Source organism: Citrus sinensis, chromosome 3 (assembly GCF_022201045.2).
Source record: "Citrus sinensis cultivar Valencia sweet orange chromosome 3, DVS_A1.0, whole genome shotgun sequence".
NCBI lineage: Eukaryota > Viridiplantae > Streptophyta > Magnoliopsida > Sapindales > Rutaceae > Citrus > Citrus sinensis.
Window position 1 is genome coordinate 46,628,781 of NC_068558.1, and position 18,533 is coordinate 46,647,313.

The 18,533-nt window shown below is 35.8% G+C and overlaps 3 protein-coding genes across 4 annotated transcripts; 2 read left to right on the plus strand and 1 right to left on the minus strand.

Annotated features, from left to right (window-relative positions):
* The first annotated feature begins 368 nt into the window (after positions 1-368).
* LOC102629638 (proline--tRNA ligase, cytoplasmic) lies at positions 369-6,625 on the plus strand. Of its 2 annotated transcripts, XM_006492359.4 has the most exons (13): positions 369-531; positions 1,174-1,234; positions 1,338-1,423; positions 2,368-2,460; positions 2,551-2,667; positions 3,209-3,396; positions 3,868-3,934; positions 4,377-4,499; positions 4,589-4,741; positions 4,920-5,204; positions 5,344-5,562; positions 5,939-6,032; positions 6,328-6,625. In XM_006492359.4, the coding sequence occupies exons 2-13, from the start codon at positions 1,189-1,191 to the stop codon at positions 6,390-6,392; spliced, it is 1,536 nt and encodes a 511-aa protein (XP_006492422.1). In that variant the 5' UTR covers positions 369-531; positions 1,174-1,188; the 3' UTR covers positions 6,393-6,625. The 2 variants fall into 2 exon arrangements, with proteins under 2 accessions (XP_006492422.1, XP_024948848.1); XM_025093080.2 differs by lacking the exon at positions 2,551-2,667.
* A 532-nt stretch (positions 6,626-7,157) lies between these two features.
* LOC102630213 (protein translocase subunit SecA, chloroplastic) lies at positions 7,158-14,494 on the plus strand. The gene is made up of 20 exons (XM_052437326.1): positions 7,158-7,635; positions 7,755-7,827; positions 7,911-8,117; positions 8,260-8,362; positions 8,836-9,016; positions 9,527-9,745; positions 10,347-10,460; positions 10,551-10,664; positions 10,929-11,096; positions 11,254-11,429; positions 11,611-11,677; positions 11,777-11,923; positions 12,085-12,180; positions 12,264-12,332; positions 12,424-12,525; positions 12,610-12,861; positions 12,986-13,053; positions 13,326-13,443; positions 13,667-13,906; positions 14,057-14,494. Exons 1-20 carry the CDS (start codon positions 7,249-7,251, stop codon positions 14,207-14,209), a joined length of 3,054 nt encoding a protein of 1,017 aa, XP_052293286.1. The 5' UTR covers positions 7,158-7,248; the 3' UTR covers positions 14,210-14,494.
* Positions 14,326-16,863, minus strand: LOC102629921 (uncharacterized). Its single transcript, XM_006492360.4, has 6 exons — positions 16,697-16,863; positions 16,548-16,595; positions 16,370-16,430; positions 16,042-16,176; positions 15,015-15,182; positions 14,326-14,900 (listed from the first exon to the last, which is right to left on the minus strand). The coding sequence occupies exons 1-6, from the start codon at positions 16,774-16,776 to the stop codon at positions 14,799-14,801; spliced, it is 594 nt and encodes a 197-aa protein (XP_006492423.2). The 5' UTR covers positions 16,777-16,863; the 3' UTR covers positions 14,326-14,798.
* Positions 16,864-18,533: the final 1,670 nt, after the last annotated feature.

Below are 18,533 nucleotides of genomic sequence, written 5' to 3' on the forward strand. Positions count from 1 at the left end.
TAACTGGCGTTAAAGAAATCATCCACAATTACACTCTTACCCTTGTTGCTAAGATTAGGATAATAAAATGAACTTCTATTTTTTTCATAATCATTTTTCATCGTGCAAACAAAAAATTCAAATGCACTTAAATTTATCACAATTTGAAGGAAAAAAAAGAAAGAAAAGATTTGTCATAGAGTTCCTCACTTTAGTAATCTCCATTACTCTTGAAATCTCACCAGCATTTCATAGCAATGTGAAAGAAAAAATTTCGTTGCGCTTTAATCTTAACAATATTTAGCCGTCATTGTGGCAAGGACCTATTTCGAAAAAGATTCAATTTTCGTCTTCCATTGTTATATCTTCAAAAATCAGGGATGCTCTTTATCACTCCATTCCATATTATTTTCTAACGAAAGAAAATTGTAAAAATGGAAAAAGAAAAAAAAAGACAAAAATGAGTTTACTTGCGCACGTCTAGGCGGCTAGGGATTAATAACTTTTACGTGAAAGAAGAAAACGCCACCAGTCGAATAATACGTCAGATCGGTACGCTCACTCACAGTTTCCATTTAATTGTAAATGCGTTTCTCTTTATGATTAATTGCGAGGAATGTACGGAATCTGTAGTTGTTATAGCTGCTTTGAAGATTGTTTTTATCTAATCGAATGCATGTTTTTTGTACAATTATGACTGATGGAAGTTATTTGAGAGTTTGGATACGTATGGCTTTTTGGGTCTATCTAATTTTATAGCTGAATTATTTAAATTCTACAAATGCATGAGTAATTTTGGTGCGGTGTAAATGGTGGAGTACCTGTTTTGCAAGTTGATTTTCAGTTTCTCACTGGGTATTTGTGCATAGAATTTAGTTGAAGTTACTTCTGTCCTTAAAGAGTAATTTGCATCCTGAACCTTGGTATAGTTTTCTTGTAACAATAGTGGGTGTTTTGGTTTGTTTTTGCCAGCTTTTTATTCTACTTTTTGTTGTTTTTGAAATCTAATCTGGGGTTATGTTCATTTTATATATGAAATGTGACGTATCACAGTTCTAGTTTGTAGGTATAGAATGACTACCTGGGAATTGATTTTCTTTTGTATGCATGATGATCAGTTTTGGTTTTGGGGCCTCAATCTCGATTCAAGTTGTGTGGTCTGTGTCTGAATTAGTGTTGATGTATTGTGTCCAGGATTAATTTTAGGTTATGGCTGGTGGTGGGGAGAAAAAGTCCAAAGCTAATGCGACCGGTGGTAAGTGTTAACATTACAGTACGCTAGTTTATGTTTCTGTTCATGCATGTATGCATTATCTGATGTGAATATGCTTCTCTTTTTGTTTTGTTGACTCTGTTAGGAGGGAAGAAGAAAGAGGTGAAGAAGGAAACTGGTTTAGGTCTTTCCTACAAGAAAGATGAAAACTTTGGGGAGTGGTATTCAGAGGTATGTTGAAAATTTTTTATTTTGTACTCTGGGTTCCTGTAATTGTTGTATTAAAGATCACTTACATTTTCAATCACATATCTCAGGCATATTATTTTGTTACACATATGAATGCCCTGTTACATCATTTATCATTGGGAAGTGCGGTGGGAATTCTTAGGTATTTCAGGATTTGAAATGATCTTTTAGGGAAAAGAATTAGAGAGACCCATTAGGTCCATAATATCAATTCTAAATACAGAGCAACAAACAGGTTGGAAATATCCTCTGTGTGGGAGTTATTTATGTCATCCTTGTATTGCATATTGATGAGTTGTAAGTTAAAATAAGTTTCTTATATTTCATATGGTTTGTTTTAAGCATTCTAGCAATCATTTTATTATTGAAAAACGAAGTATCATAGCCAATTAATATCTGAAGTGGACTTGGAGTTTTCCTCTTGATCATTTGTAATATTTAGATCATCAATTTTCAAACTCTTTTTGGTCAATATTTGATAGAAATTTATTAGCAGTTGTTTGGTAACTACTTGATCAAAATTCCATACTTCCAATAAAGAAAGATTTTGATTCTGTAGCTGCAGCTAGGAGTTCGCTGAATTTGTAGGGAAAAGGTTTGGTGATTTGGTTTATCTAAGAAAGTTGTCCAAAAGAAAGTCTTTTAACAGTTACGTGAGCTGTGGATCCTAGTGAGATGGCCAAGCCAGGAATTGATTTTATTACTCGTCTTGGTTGTATTGCTTGGTCATTTTTCCGGCTGACCACTTGTATGTTCTGAGTGGCATCCGACTCCTGTTATGAGATCTATAAACATGCAAGCATGTGTATTGGAGTTGCTGGGTCTCATCCTTTTGCTCTTTACTGAGTTCTGTACTTATAGATTTTGGGTACATGATGATATTGTAAATATTGGATGTTATAATTATTTTTATTTAATCTTTATAGGTAGTTGTCAATGGTGAAATGATTGAATACTATGATATCTCTGGTTGTTACATCATAAGGCCTTGGGCAATGTCAATTTGGGAGACCATGCAGGTAAGTTTGAGTCGCTTTTCTAAGTCTTTTAATGTTTGTTCTTTTTTATAAGTACACTATGATAGACTTGTTAGTGCTATCAATATGCAGAAATTCTTTGATGCAGAAATCAAAAAAATGAAAATTCAGAATTGCTACTTTCCTCTTTTTGTATCCCCTACTGTTTTACAGAAGGAAAAGGATCACATTGAGGGTTTTGCTCCTGAGGTAAATTTTGAGTTCTTTTTTTGCTTCAGAAAATGAAATTTTGGTCACCCATTTTGGGTTGAATTTCATCATTTCGGTTTGCATGTCATATTCATCTTTTATAACAACAAAGTTTTTAAACTGCTTGGTTGCCCTTTTGCAAAAAGTTCACTTCAACAACCTGGAGGATGGCCTACTCTTCTCTTCAGGAACATGTTGGAATGTCAAATTTGAATTTGAAAAATGTTTCTATCGCCTTACCTTTTTTTTCTCCTTCCTCTTGGAGGGAATGCCGGTGATATACGGTGTAAACATGCAGTGCTTATTTGTGTTGCATGTGAAATTATTGCAGAGTTTGTTTTCTGTGCAAAGTAGAGCATATATTTCTTTTGGCAGCTGCTTGGCTAAAGAAAACTCTCTGTTTTCTTTTTTAACTTTTTCTTTTGGCAAATGTTATTCATTCCTTCTGTAAATTTTTTAAAAGAGATTTTTGATAATTGCAAATTTGCAATATAACCAAGGAAAGAAATGTGAACACTGTGGGATCCTTTTATTTTTTCAGGTTGCTTGGGTGACGAAATCAGGGGAATCTGATTTGGAGGTTCCTATTGCTATCCGCCCAACTAGTGAAACTGTGATGTATCCATACTATTCTAAGTGGATAAGGGGACACCGTGACTTGCCTTTGAAACTTAACCAGTGGTGCAATGTTGTTCGATGGGAGTTCAGCAATCCCACCCCATTTATCAGGTTAGTTGATGATGTTACTTTCTAGTGTCATCCATTTGATTTATTTTCACCATGTTGTTAGAATTTAGAAATTTGGTCTGTAGGGATGACAAAATGCTTTACTTTTAGTCGGCCTATGAAATTTTACTCAAAAAGCTTCAGCTATTCCAAAGTTGAGCTGGTGAAGTGCAGCCTCATGGTATGCTCACATATTATTTTATTTTTTATTAATATTACAGTGCATCCCTTTTCTTTCTACTGGAAGAGGTTAAATACTTTTGTGCCCTATGCTTTATATCCACATCAAACTTGTAGGCTTCTTATGTCTGTTTTTTCCAATCACTTCTCTCTCTCTCGCGTATTTGCATGTTAGCTTTGACAACTGATAAGTATTGTGTGTGATAGTCTGATGACATTTTCGAAGAACTTGCTGGTTGAAGAACATCTATAATTTGGATTGTGAATTTACTGGGCATACTTGTCTTCTTGTAGGAGTCGTGAATTTCTCTGGCAGGAAGGGCATACTGCTTTTGCAACTAAATCAGAAGCAGATGATGAGGTATGAAAACCTGGGTTTTCAATTTCGACTTGTGGCCAAATGTTCTCCGTGAGATAATAAAACTCTCTGTATTTTTTACAAGCTTTGAAGTGTAAGAGAAGGATTGATGCATGGGCGCTTTGTTGTTATATTCACTTCCACTTTGCCTCAGTTTGGATGTTACCTGTCAACTTATCATGCTATTGTTTAATTGGTATTGACTTTTTTTGCTTATAAATTATCTGCTCGAGGAATAGGAATGAATCCTAAAGTAAGAGAAGAAAGGATTAGCGGAATCTTGTGATAGATCTTGTCTGATACCTTGGTGCATTTGACCTGCATTATATGTCAGCAGCAGCAGCATTGCTTTCCTTGCTTCTCTTTTCATTCATGATATTTAGAGTCCATATTCCTGTTGGAACATGGCATTTTTTTTGTAATTAATTGCTGTTACTGTTTCCAGGTCCTTCAGATACTGGAACTCTACAGACGTATTTATGAAGAATTCTTGGCTGTTCCTGTTATAAAGGGTAAGAAGAGTGAGCTAGAAAAGTTTGCTGGTGGGCTTTACACAACGACCGTTGAGGTAACTAATAATTAACATGCTAGCTTTGGTTATCCTGCTCTGCTGTATTGGTTATCCTCTGTTGAAACTTTATATATTTGATGTGTCAGGCATTTATTCCGAACACTGGTCGTGGTATACAAGGTGCAACTTCTCATTGTTTGGGCCAAAACTTTTCAAAAATGTTTGAGATAATTTTTGAAAATGAGAAGGGAGAGAAGGCTATGGCCTGGCAGAATTCTTGGGCCTACACTACCCGAACAGTAAGACCTTTCAATATTGGTTGTTTCTTTGAGCTTGATGAGTCATTAATCTCGAGTACATTATTATTATTTTTTCCTTTGTTCTTGGGTATTCTCAGCTGAAGACGGTAAATATCCAAATATTATGTTCCTTCAGTGGTTTAATAAGATTTTCAAAATATGTTCCATATTTGTACAGATTGGGGTTATGGTGATGGTCCATGGGGATGACAAAGGCTTGGTGCTGCCACCTAGAGTTGCATCTGTGCAAGTGATTGTTGTTCCTGTGCCTTACAAAGATGCTGATACTCAAGGAATTTTTGATGCCTGCACTGCAACTGTAGAAACATTGTGTGAGGCAGGTATTTGTGCTAATATGGACTCAAGAGACAACTACTCACCTGGATGGAAGTACTCACACTGGGAAATGAAAGGTGTTCCCCTTAGGATTGAAATAGGACCAAAAGACTTGGCAAAAAATCAGGTCAGGACTTTGTTGTTTTGTATGTTACTTTCACTTCCTTCAATGTTCATTATTTCCTGATATTCTTGCACTTATTGTCTTTTACATTAGTGGTGTGACTGATGAACTGGAAAATGGTGCTTATTGATTCTATCCACAGGTACGTGCTGTTCGCCGTGACAATGGAGCAAAAGTTGATCTGCCTAGGAGCTCTTTGGTTGAGCGAATAAAAGAACTTCTTGATGAGATTCAAGAAAGCTTGTTTGTTGCTGCAAAACAAAGACGGGATGCCTGCATTCAAATTGTAAAAACTTGGGATGAATTTGTGGAGGCTCTTGGCCAAAGAAAAATGATCTTAGCTCCATGGTGTGATGAGGAGGTACGTTAAGGGAAAATTGGAAATTTTATGTAAAACAAAAAATGGAAAATTTTTTTTATGTAGAACTTTGTTTTTTGCTTCCTTGAACATTAAATTGTAAGCTCCTGGTGTTTTTCGAACTGTCAAATTATTTGTTCTGCTGATGCTTCCTTATTTCATTGTTGTGTTGCAAGGTTTTTCTTGCTGGAACTTTCTTTTATAAGACATTTTGCACTTTAATTACTGTGTGTAGTAGAGTTTTCCTAATATATTGCATTTATCTCTGGGCTAGTTCTATAATGAATCATCCTTTTGGATATACCTCTCCCGGGGCAGGGGATGCATATTTCTCCCAACATCTGTTGTTTTATTTTATTCGTTGTTTTTCTGTCCCCAGGAGGTGGAGAAAGATGTGAAAGCACGAACCAAGGGTGAGATGGGAGCAGCTAAGACCCTTTGTTCCCCGTTGGAACAGCCAGAAATCCCTGAAGGTACTGTCTGTCTGTCGGAATTGTTCTTTTTATATGATCTGCACTAATAATTAGAATGTATTTCAGTACTATGGGCGGATAATTTTTTCTTTAGTTGCATATCTTCAATTCTATGTTATGTTTTCCTGTACAATGGAAATGAGACTTTAACGTTCTGTTCATACTGAGCTCGTTTCAAGTGAATATTTGCTCTGCATCCGTTGAGTGATTATGGTCATTATGTGCCGATGGCACATGTTCTCAGATTTTGTTGAAATCTTTTAACTAATTTTATTTTTCTATGAAATTGATACAGGTACTCTCTGCTTTGCCTCTGGGAAGCCTGCAAAGAGGTGGAGTTACTGGGGCAGGAGTTATTAGATTCTGAAGCTTACCATACATTTCCTCTATATTCCTTGGATCATGTGTTTGATTCTGAAACGAACCGCAGAGAATTGCAGCAATAGGATAGATTTTCTTTATATAATTTGTATTGGAAAGTTGGGAGACGCACTCAGTTTTCCGTTTACTTCAATTTTTATGTTATTTTCAATTTCTCGCCTTAATTTGAAGGTTTTTCGAGCCACGAATCAAATGGTTCTTTTACTACGAAATTTGTGCTTGGATCTTGATGTGAGATTTTAACTTGAACTGCAAATGAGAACGGGATGTTCTGCGAGGACTGGACGACTAGCTGCTTAGCACCAGTGTAGTGGCAATTTGAAAAAGAATAATCAATGGTACAAACCGCGCGGCATTGATAGGATTTATTTATATTTATGAAGATATTATTAGAAAAGGAACACAATAAATATATTATAGAATAATTTTATTTATTTTAAATTTATACAAAATAAAGAGATGGGTTTTATTTTTATGGTTATATAATTACTATATAAAATTAATAAAAATATTATAAATTATAAGTTGTAGTGAGTGACAGTGAAAGAGACAAAAAAATGTATGTTATGATTCATATTTTTTTTGCTACTCACCTGTGTCCATATTTATTTTAATAAATTCAGTAATAATAATTTATCATGCGGGCGAAGTGCATCATAATATTTTTTTTCTTTGGTGGCGTGTAAAATTCCACACCCTTGGATTGGATGATACATAACATTATCACAAGGTCATCTCCAGATTTTGATTTCTGAGCCACGTCAGTAACTGAGAGTGCTCATTAGCATTATCCCAGACGAAGTCCAAAATCCAAAGCCACCAAAGTGCGGTGAAAATGGCGGCAAGCCTGTGTGAGTCGCGGTTGCTAAACCAGTATCATCCCTCACTTTCGTGTTTCTCTCCAAAATCTGTGATGGCCAACAAGAAGAAGTCTTGGAGTTGGAGTTGGGGACACCAAACGTGTAAATGGACACAGGTGAGTAGCAGAAGAAGTAGGCGGATGCGTGTAAGGGCCTCCCTTGGACTTGGAGGTCTATTAGGAGGGATTTTCAAAGGAACCGACACTGGTGAGTCTACTCGCCAGCAGTATGCTGCCACTGTTAATACCATCAATAGTTTAGAAGCCCAATTCTCTTCCTTATCTGATTCCGACCTCAGAGACAAGACTTCCATGTTGAAGGAACGAGTCCAGCAAGGAGAATCCCTAGATTCTGTTTTACCTGTACGTTTTTTGAAATATTCAAATTTCATGCACTCTGTTCATTTCAATTTTCATTTCTTCCCCTTTTTTTCCCTTAATTTTAAATCGAACGAAATCAGTTAGCTTGTGTTTCATTCCAGGAAGCCTTTGCTGTTGTGAGAGAAGCTTCCAAGAGGGTGTTAGGCCTCCGTCCCTTTGATGTGCAACTCATAGGTATTAATTAATAAATTTACTTTTCAGACTTACAGTTCCAAATTATGACATGTTACAGCATGCATTTGTTTGTTTTTGTGTAGGTGGCATGGTTCTTCATAAGGGAGAAATAGCTGAAATGAGGACTGGAGAAGGAAAGACACTTGTTGCCATATTACCAGCTTATTTGAATGCACTAAGTGGGAAAGGGGTTCATATTGTTACTGTCAATGATTATTTAGCCCGAAGGGATTGTGAGTGGGTTGGTCAAGTTCCTAGATTTCTTGGTTTGAAGGTTGGCTTAATCCAGCGTATGTCTCAATTCTTTTGTGTTCGCTGTTCTACATATCTGTTTATTTACTACTCTTGTCTTGAGTTATGAGATGATTCAGAAGACATAACAGTTACGGAATTGCTGAATTAGCTAACTGGTTGTATTGGTCTTTTGGACAGAGAGCATGACTAGTGAACAAAGAAGGGAAAATTACTTATGCGACATCACTTATGTCACTAATAGTGAGCTTGGTTTTGATTACTTGAGAGACAATCTTGCCACGGAAAGTAATTCTTGCCTTTTGTTTTAGTTTTTCTTTGTATCATGGTATTGTGGTTAGAGACAGTCCATTGAGAACTTTTATATATATATAGTAGTTTTCTGGTCCGGGATTTTAAAGTGCAGGAAAAGTTCGGAAAAACTTTAAAACCGCGGGGTTTTAAAGGTTAAAACTTGAAGTGCTTAAACCGCACATTTTATATGTTTTCCTGGACGTTCCTGCACTTTAAACTTCCGGATTAGAATATTTCTATATATTAGTAGTTTTCTGGTCTGGGATCTTAAAGTGTGGGAAAAGTTCGGGAAAGCTTTAAAACCGCGGGATTTTAAAGGCTTAAAACTTGAAGCACTTAAACCACACGGTTTATGCGTTTTCCCAGACGTTCATGCGCTTTAAAATTCCGGATTTGAACATTTCTATAGATATATTTATATATCATTTTGGCCTTAGTTGATTGTACTTTCTGGCATCTACAGAGTGTTGATGAGCTTGTCTTAAGGAATTTTAATTACTGTGTCATCGACGAGGTTGATTCCATCCTTATTGATGAAGCAAGAACTCCTCTTATCATATCTGGACCAGCAGAAAAGCCTAGTGATAAATATTATAAAGCTGCGAAGATAGCCTCAGTCTTCGAACGAGATATACATTACACAGTGAGACTGCTAACCTACATTTTGTATATCATTAACACTTTAGAATTTAATTTCGTACTCAATGGCTGGTTTTAATCTTACTAATCGAGTCCTTTTACTAGTTTACTTGTTCAACTGCAGAAGTAATAAGCTTAGTTAGAAGTCTATTTTATGATTCTTAATGTATTTTGTTTGCTTCACATTGCTGTTCCTGTAATTAATTGATCTTATTTTTATGTTGGGGTACAAAAAGTTATGGGATAGGAGTATCCATCCATAGCAATGAATTAGAAAATGAGATTGGAAATCAACATAATACCATCACTAATGTATACTTACAATTGTTAATTGTTATAGTAGAGGTCAATTGGAGGTGGGCAATGGTAGAACCTTGGAGCATAAGAGAGAGACACTTGTTTCATCATGAGCTTAAATAAAATTTATGGTTTCTATAATCTGAAGTACTAGTATGATCCAAATAGGTTAAACAAAACATGGCCATTTCATATACTTGCAAGTTTATTGTTGCAGGTGGACGAGAAACAGAAAACAGTTCTACTCACAGAGCAGGGTTATGAAGATGCGGAAGAGATTTTAGATGTAAAAGATTTGTATGATCCTCGAGAACAGTGGGCATCATTTGTGTTGAATGCAATTAAAGCAAAAGAACTATTTCTAAGAGATGTAAACTATATTATCCGCGGGAAGGAAGTACTGATTGTGGATGAGTTTACTGGTCGAGTTATGCAGGTAGTTCTTTTTCCAAGTTTTGTTCTATAGGAAACAAATGCAACTATTCTATTTTCTACTTGCTCCATGCATTAGTTCATTCCATATACTGTGGTAACAAAAAACCCTTCTTAAAGTTACAGAGTCAGTTTTATCAGATTTTCTGCAACAATATAAATTTTCAGGATGAATGATTTCTTTACTAAGAATTTAAAATTACCGATGTGCTTAAAAAGCAACTACTCGAGGAAAGAAATTCATGTTAGAGAATGTCAATTTAGAATTATTCGGGTGATCTATTTCCTGCTCTACTTCTGTTTGATGGTTGGACAATATTCTCATCGTTGCCTTGGGGCCCATTTGATGGCCTTTTTGACTGAAATTTTGGATTATGAAGTTCACATTTGGTTTTCGTGTACCAATCTGATTCGTATAGCTTATATTTTCTAGATGCCATAGAGGATATTGGTTGATATTAGTATAAAACCTGGCGTCGGATGTTATTAATATTTATTATGAAATTCCCCTCCATGAAATACTTATATATCAAACATTAAGGAAACAGGGAGAGAGAATTTTATGACTATGGGCACAGTCATAATGCTGTAGTCTTTTTGGCTAGGGGAGGCGATGGAGTGATGGACTTCACCAAGCTGTTGAGGCCAAAGAAGGTTTGCCTATTCAAAATGAAACTGTAACCCTGGCATCAATTAGCTACCAGAACTTCTTTCTTCAGGTTAGACCATTCTATCTCTCAGCTCAAGAGATGGAGAATTTCTGGAAAGCTACTTTCTGAACTTCCTAATGCTGATATGCCCCGTTACAGTTTCCAAAACTATGTGGGATGACTGGCACTGCAGCAACTGAAAGCACAGAATTTGAGAGCATCTACAAGCTTAAAGTAACAATTGTTCCTACAAACAAGCCTATGATCAGAAAGGTTAATTTTGCATGCCATCTACCTGTGACAATTTTTCAATTGATGCTAGTCTTTTGGAAGGATGGTGTGATGAAAAGAAAGTTTACAGCACAAAAAATGTTGATTTAAATTAGTAAACTGTCTGTAAGGATAGGGGTGATTTTATATTTCTTTTCTGAAATTTTGAATTGTGGGATTCGTTTGGGATTTCTACTTATTTCAGGACGTGATTTTATCATTTATTGCCTCTGAAGTCCTGTATTATATTTATAATTTTTTTGTCAGGATGAGTCAGATGTAGTTTTCAGGTCAACTACTGGAAAATGGAGGGCAGTTGTGGTAGAAATATCTAGAATGCACAAAACTGGTCAGCCAGTGCTTGTTGGAACAACAAGTGTTGAGCAGAGTGATTCACTGTCAGAACAGTTGCAAGAAGCTGGAATTCCCCACGAGGTTAGATATTTCTCGTTTGTGAACAAAATTTGTGGCAATAAATTACTGACGTGAAGTAATGGAACTCTTTTAGAAGGACAAAAGTACTAAACAAAACCTAACTATTGTCTAAGATTCTCATAATGAGGAAACTTAACAGATTTTTGTTTTCCTACAGGTCCTTAATGCAAAACCAGAGAATGTTGAGAGAGAAGCAGAAATTGTAGCACAGAGTGGTCGTTTAGGGGCAGTGACAATTGCTACCAATATGGCAGGTCGTGGAACTGATATTATCCTTGGTGGTAATGCTGAATTTATGGCAAGATTGAAGCTACGTGAGATGCTTATGCCAAGGTATCTTCTGATATTCATTACAATAAATTTTTTTGCAAGGGCCTCCTGATATCCATATATATTCTTACTGGTTTTTTCTGGCTCCAGCACTCTATGGATTTTTCTTAGAATAACTCTTAGGGAGGAGTTCAAACAATATACTAGTTTATTTCGTGCTAAAATGTGCATTCCATTATCTCAGAGTTGTTAAACCAGCTGAAGGAGTTTTTGTATCTGTGAAGAAACCTCCTCCAAAGAAGACGTGGAAGGTTTGTTTGTATTGTATCCTTGAATACCTGTGCAGAGAATGCTGCAGTATCCTGTAATTTTTCTATCCTGAAACTTAAGTATTAGAAATGAAATTACAGGTGAATGAAAGTTTATTTCCATGCAAACTTTCCAACAAGAATGCCAAGTTGGCTGAGGAAGCTGTACAATTAGCTGTCAAAACTTGGGGTCAGAAATCGCTAACTGAGCTTGAGGCAGAGGAGCGTCTATCCTATTCTTGTGAAAAGGTGAAATACTGAGTTGAGAATATCAATATTGCTATATCAGATTTTTAATGGAGAATTAAACTGCAGAGATACCTCATTGATGTTTTTCCTACATGCTTCCAGTGGTAATTATTTCATCCATAAGTTATTAGATGGTTATTATCATATCTTTGTTTCTACAGGGTCCTGTTCAGGATGAAGTCATAGCCAAACTGCGTATTGCCTTTCTAGAGATTGCTAAAGAGTATAAGGTTTATACTGAGGAAGAAAGGAAGCAGGTTAGTTTACACCCACTGGAATTTTACTTGGATTTTTCTGATCATTGGTAATTGCAGTTTCCTTTATTTTCGCGTCACTGCAGGTTGTGTCAGCTGGTGGACTTCATGTGGTGGGAACGGAACGTCACGAATCACGCAGAATTGACAATCAGGTTAAATTTGCAAACTAATTATCTAATCAAACTGGATAATTTTTTTTTTTTAATGTAACTCGAGAATCTTTTGCATTCTCTGGCTGTGCAGTTACGAGGTCGAAGTGGCCGACAAGGGGATCCTGGAAGTTCCCGCTTTTTCCTAAGTCTCGAAGATAACATCTTTCGAATTTTTGGTGGAGACCGTATACAGGTTTGATCTGTGATTGCAGTGTTCTATTTGTTGATACCACTCTAGGGCATGCTTACCAAAAACTTTCTTGATTACAATTTGTAGGGTTTGATGAGAGCCTTTAGAGTTGAAGATCTACCTATAGAATCCAAAATGCTGACTAAAGCACTAGATGAAGCTCAGCGGAAAGTAGAAAATTATTTCTTTGATATTCGTAAGCAATTATTTGAGTATGATGACGTTCTCAACAGCCAGAGAGACCGTGTATATACAGAAAGAAGACGAGCCCTTGAATCCGACAATCTCCAATCTCTTATTATTGAATATGCTGAATTGACAATGGATGACATCTTAGAGGTAAACTGTTCATGAACATTGTTAGCTAAGCTTCTATTTCTTTTCTTATCTTCTCCTTAACCATTTTCCTTTATAACCCATGTAACCTATCCTGGAGTATTTCTAAGGTCATTTTAATGAGTAGGCAAATATCGGTCCTGACGCTCCAAAGGAAAGCTGGGATCTTGAAAAACTCATTGCGAAACTTCAACAGTAAGAACCACCCTCCTGTTTCTTTGCTTCTTAGTTTTGGAGAATCTGTATGCCTAACAAGATGAAGTCTTGAATTCAATAAGATGGATCATAATGTGTTTCATGTTATTCAATTCTTATATGCTACTGTTGTAAGTGTGTTACAGTTTCTGTGCTGTATTGAAGGGTGCTTTTAGTTGAATTGGTCTAAAGATGCCACTTATTGTGAATTTCCTTGTTTAATATTTGACTATAATATGATTTCACTGACAAAACTTATCACTGGAAAATAGGTACTGTTACCTGTTGAATGATTTGACCCCTGATTTACTGAGGAATAAGTGCTCAAGTTATGAGGACTTACAGGAATACCTTCGTCTTCGTGGCCGTGAAGCTTATTTCCAGAAAATGGTCAGTAGATTAGTCTCCTTGCGAATGGCTTCTCTTGGTAATGGTGTTCTTGAACACAGAACGTCTAGGGTCATGTTCTTTTTGTAAGCAAATATAACTTCTGCTGAATTGGAGTATATTACTGAGCTGACTGTTGGAGAGGACGCACTGTGCAGTTTATTTAAGATAATTAATAAATAGGTTCTTATCATGCAGTTTTGCCTCCCATTGTGTTTCATTTCAGGATATGGTAGAGGAACAAGCGCCAGGCTTGATGAAGGAAGCTGAACGGTTCCTAATTTTGAGCAACATTGATCGCCTATGGAAGGAACATTTACAAGCACTTAAGTTTGTGCAGCAAGCTGTTGGCCTGCGGGGATATGCACAGCGGGATCCACTTATCGAGTATAAGCTTGAAGGCTATAATCTCTTTCTGGAGATGATGGCACAAATAAGAAGGAATGTCATCTATTCCATATATCAGGTTCAGATTAACTAGACGTATTGGCAACGTTGATTTTCAACGTTGATTTTCCACAGACGTGATCGGTTGAATGTAGTTTGTTTATTCTAATTTTCTCCATGTTGCTTTTTTTTTTTTTTTTTTAATTTTAATTTTTTTCCTTGTTTGCAGTTTAAACCCGTGCTGGTAAAGAAGGATCAGGAGCAGACTCTGACTGACAAGTCTGGCAAACTTGTCACAAATGGCAGGGGTGGTAATAAGGAACCCGATCCAGCTGCTGTTGAGTCATCGTCATCAGTTTCCAGTCCCCAAGCTAGTGCGTAAGGTTGATATTGGAAAAACATTTATAAAAAATTTGAGAAGGAATAGGATACTCCTGGTCCTGGAATTTAATTTTGCTCTGAAGGTGTATAGCCTGTATCAATTATGAGGTAGAAGAATTCTGGTCCGTGTACATCAGGATCTTGTTTATTGTACATTAGAGCAAGCAGATACAGAAATTAAGAGGAAACGAATTTTAGAATTTATTGTACACTCTGATTTAGACTTTATTGCATTGTACTAATACGAAATGCGAAGATTAATGAAAGCCCAAAATAATTTTTGCTGCTTTGGCTGTCTCAAAAGCTCCAACAACAGTTTCTCATCAATAAGATGTCTTGGATGCTCTCTCCTTCGACGGTGAGGAATGTGACCAGCTCAGACATGATGGAAAGTGCAGAGCAGTTGGAAACCCATGGCTTTGAACGCATTTTGCAAACCTGACGGCCTTGAGGAGTAATTCAATTTGTCTTCATCTGACTCTGAGAATGACTCAAAACAAATCTATATAGCTTTGTCTGTAGTTTTAGTTCATTCCAAAGTTCAATTCAATCGCGTATCCACTACTGCTTTGTAGCATATAACTGACAGGTTATTGACGGGGTGCTTCCGGTGTCTCAGACAACTTGAGGAGATCTACTTCATCACCATGAAGAATTTTGTCCATGAGTTGATTTATGATATTTCCTTTAGCCTGAGTCAAGTCAGATAATCAATCAAATATTTAAATTAGAAAAAGAACTTTAACTGCAAATGACGATCATGATTGACAATGGGAGATATAATATCCAAGATCATGACCGGTTACCTTTATCCCAACAGCAATTGCCGTTTTTAGCTTGACGAGTTCACCTAATCTTAAAGATCCACCTTTTTTATCTTTAACAAATATCACAGGGACGTTCCTTGATAAAGCCAAGCCTGGTAGATGCTTTATTAACCATCGTGGGTTGCAATCAGCAGCTAACAAAATGACCTTCGAGCTCAAAGCAAGATTCATTAGCATCCTTGTATCATAACTAACAAGATATTTCAAGAAACAGAGTTATGTCCTCAAACATACATAGACCACAACAAAGACATTAATTTGCTTCGATATATAGACAACTTGATGGATGGTACTGAATCAGGATGTCTATCTCTAGTGGTAAGAGATGCCGGGGCAAGCCACAGGTTCTAATGCTGGAAATGGGTATTGAACATGATCTGGAGATGGAACTGCTGCTCCGAGAGCAGGTTTCAACTCTCAGCATGACTCTTTGTCCCAGCCTTGAAGAGACATAATTTTGCTTAGATATACAGACAACTTCTTGATGAATAGTACAACTTAATGTGCAGGTATCATGTCTCAACCAACATATTTAAATTAATAATTGACGTTGTTCTAAACAAAGGAATCATCAATCATCTGGATTAGATCATTAACTAACTACAAAGCTCTGTGCAACAACAATCGGCTTATAAATGCATATTAAGTGATGGAAAAAGTAGCGAACAAGATATATTGTGTATCACGGGTCACGACTGATAACAGACGATGTTGAGAATCATGATTTGAATCCCTAAAGAGCTCGCAGTCAAATAAACCGAAGCAATACATGTTCCAGAACTACAGCTGGCTGAAATTAACTTTGAGATTATGATGCTACTATCATTTAATCCTCAGCCACTATCATATAGTAAGCCATTTTACAAAAATGCATCATTCCTCATCAAATCAAGACTTCAATTACACTTAAAATGACATGCTTGAAACATGGAAGTACCTACATAGGCGTAGTCTCTAGGAAAATCAAATCATAACATTATGGAAAATCTAAAGAAAATCTAATTACCTGAAGCTGAACCGAAGGCACTTTACTGTTGCCACATAAGATATGAGGTTGCTGAGGAAAGATTCCCATATTGGCTCTTGGTGCCATCCTCTCAAGCACACGGGTAACTTCATTGACCCCAATTGAGAATTGTTGCTAATTAACATTCCATTCATTAGATACAAGAAAAACATACTCAATTCATCATACACAATAATGCAGGGTTTACTCAGGAATTAGAATCCCTTAGTTATAAAGATTTTTATTATTCTATCCGAGGAATGTTATTTTTGCATGCAAGGCTCCAATAAGAATCAATAAAACTGAAATTTTGAATGCTGTAACAAACCTTGAACCACAATTTTTCAGGTAAAGAGTCTCCATGCAAACTTCGAGCTGAAACTATCTCCCTGATATAAATTAATTTAAAAAAAGGGTGGCAAGTTATGTGCTTGTCTAAATTTATAGCATCAGTGAAAAAGTACAAGTACTCTTTGAAGTTGTTCTGAAATAAATTATTATGTTACCTCTGAATCAATTTGAGCAAACGAACTAGACTTTCCCCTTCATAGCATCTGTACATAAGAAAAAATATCAATTTTAATCAAAATAAAATTTTTAAAAAAAAAAAAGAAGAAGAAACAGAAGAACCCCATATAACAGAAAACTGACATACTCTGATTCTTGAGGAACAGAATTTGGTGGCTTTGAGACATCATGAACAAGCTTTCTGCTGGCCCTTTTCCCTCCCTGCATGATTACGCACTACACACCACTTGCTCGACGAAACGCTCCAAACGTCTTTACTTTTTAATAACAGAAAAAGTAAAGCAACAACCCTATTTAAAAAAAGAAGAAGGTAATAATAAGGTACAACACCGCTCAAAGAAAAAGGCCCAATTGCCAATAAAAGGAATTAAATATTTGGGCCTCCACTGAGCCTAAAAAGTCGCCAACATGCAACGAATGAAACTGAAACATGGGCCCAAGGTCCAAATCTCGAATGCTTTTTGAGTTTAGTATTAAGGGCATACATACATACATACATACATACGTACGAACACACACATGTAAATAGAATCATTCTCTAATGAGAATTTTTCACTTTAACAAAGTGAGTGTACTAGTAAAAAATTAAAAAAACATAAATTTCAATACACTAACAGATAACAATACAGTTTTTGTTTTCAATATATTAAAATATATATTTTTTTAATATTTTAGTGACATCTTCACTTTGATTAAATGTGGATGTCTGATTAAAGAAAGAATACACGCACATATACAAATTTTACTGAGAACATCCTTATTTTGTTAGAGTAAAGTTGTCAGTAAAATACGAAAAACACAAATTTCAATATATATATATATATAGTCTGCAATGTATTAAAATTTATATTTTTTTCATATTTTACTGACATCTTCATTTTAATAAAATGTGAATGTCCTCACTAAAAAAAGATTAATATACACACACTATGATTAATAATAATCAATCACATAAAATTTGTACGGCAATCTAATTATTAATTGTTTAGCTTTTGATCAACGTTAACCTGGGACTGGGATGACTGACTAGAGACAAGTCTAGGATTGGTCCCCATTTCTTGGCCACCTGCATTATTGCTAAAAGAAAAAGACTTAAAAACCTCGTATCAATGCGTTAATAAAGCATTATAATTAAACATCATCACATTTTTAATGAAAACAAGACATGAAGTGGTCCTCGTAATTAGTTAGTTTCTCGAACAGAACCAAAAAAAAAAAAAAAAGAAATTTTAAGCAGTTGTTGGTGGAGAGATCCAAAAACAAGTTATCATTTAATTGTTTCCAGGCAAGTTACTGTAGCGGCCCCCCATCAATCAAATTTATCAAATGTTGAACCCAGAGAAAAATATTCATGGACAGTGACCTGCGATCAATTAACTCAATAATTAAACGTGCGAACAAATTAGAAGAGATCAGCAATGGTGTCCGAGGTCGTTGGATATACATTTTTTTTTTGTGGGTCATTCTGTAATTGAATTTACGTGTAAAGCAAGTATTGGTGATGCTATAAACATGCATTCTAGCTATCATATACGTAAATATAATGGCGCCTACCCGTTGGCTCAATCCACTGGACAATCGCAAAATTGCTAATTGATTTTTTCCTTTTTTTTTTGGTTCCCTTTGTATGTATGCGTGTGTAGGTCAGCTAAATCATACTATTAAATAAAGTTGTACCGTAATGACATCGATTTAAGGTGATGAAGAAGAATGTCGGTGTTTAAAACATGTTATTGCTGGCTATTTGCTCATTGTAAGGGCAGTAACTCATTACTTCATAAAATTTTGGAGAATAATTACACGTAAATTGTTAGTGAAGGTTTTTACTATCTTGGTATCATACCACATGATAAATTGATAATGTATGTAGGATTATTTATAGAAATCTTTTTTCACTCATGGAAGAAAACAAGCAAATGAAAAAAAAAAAAGGGGGGGGGGGGGGAATTGGGTTGTGTATGGTG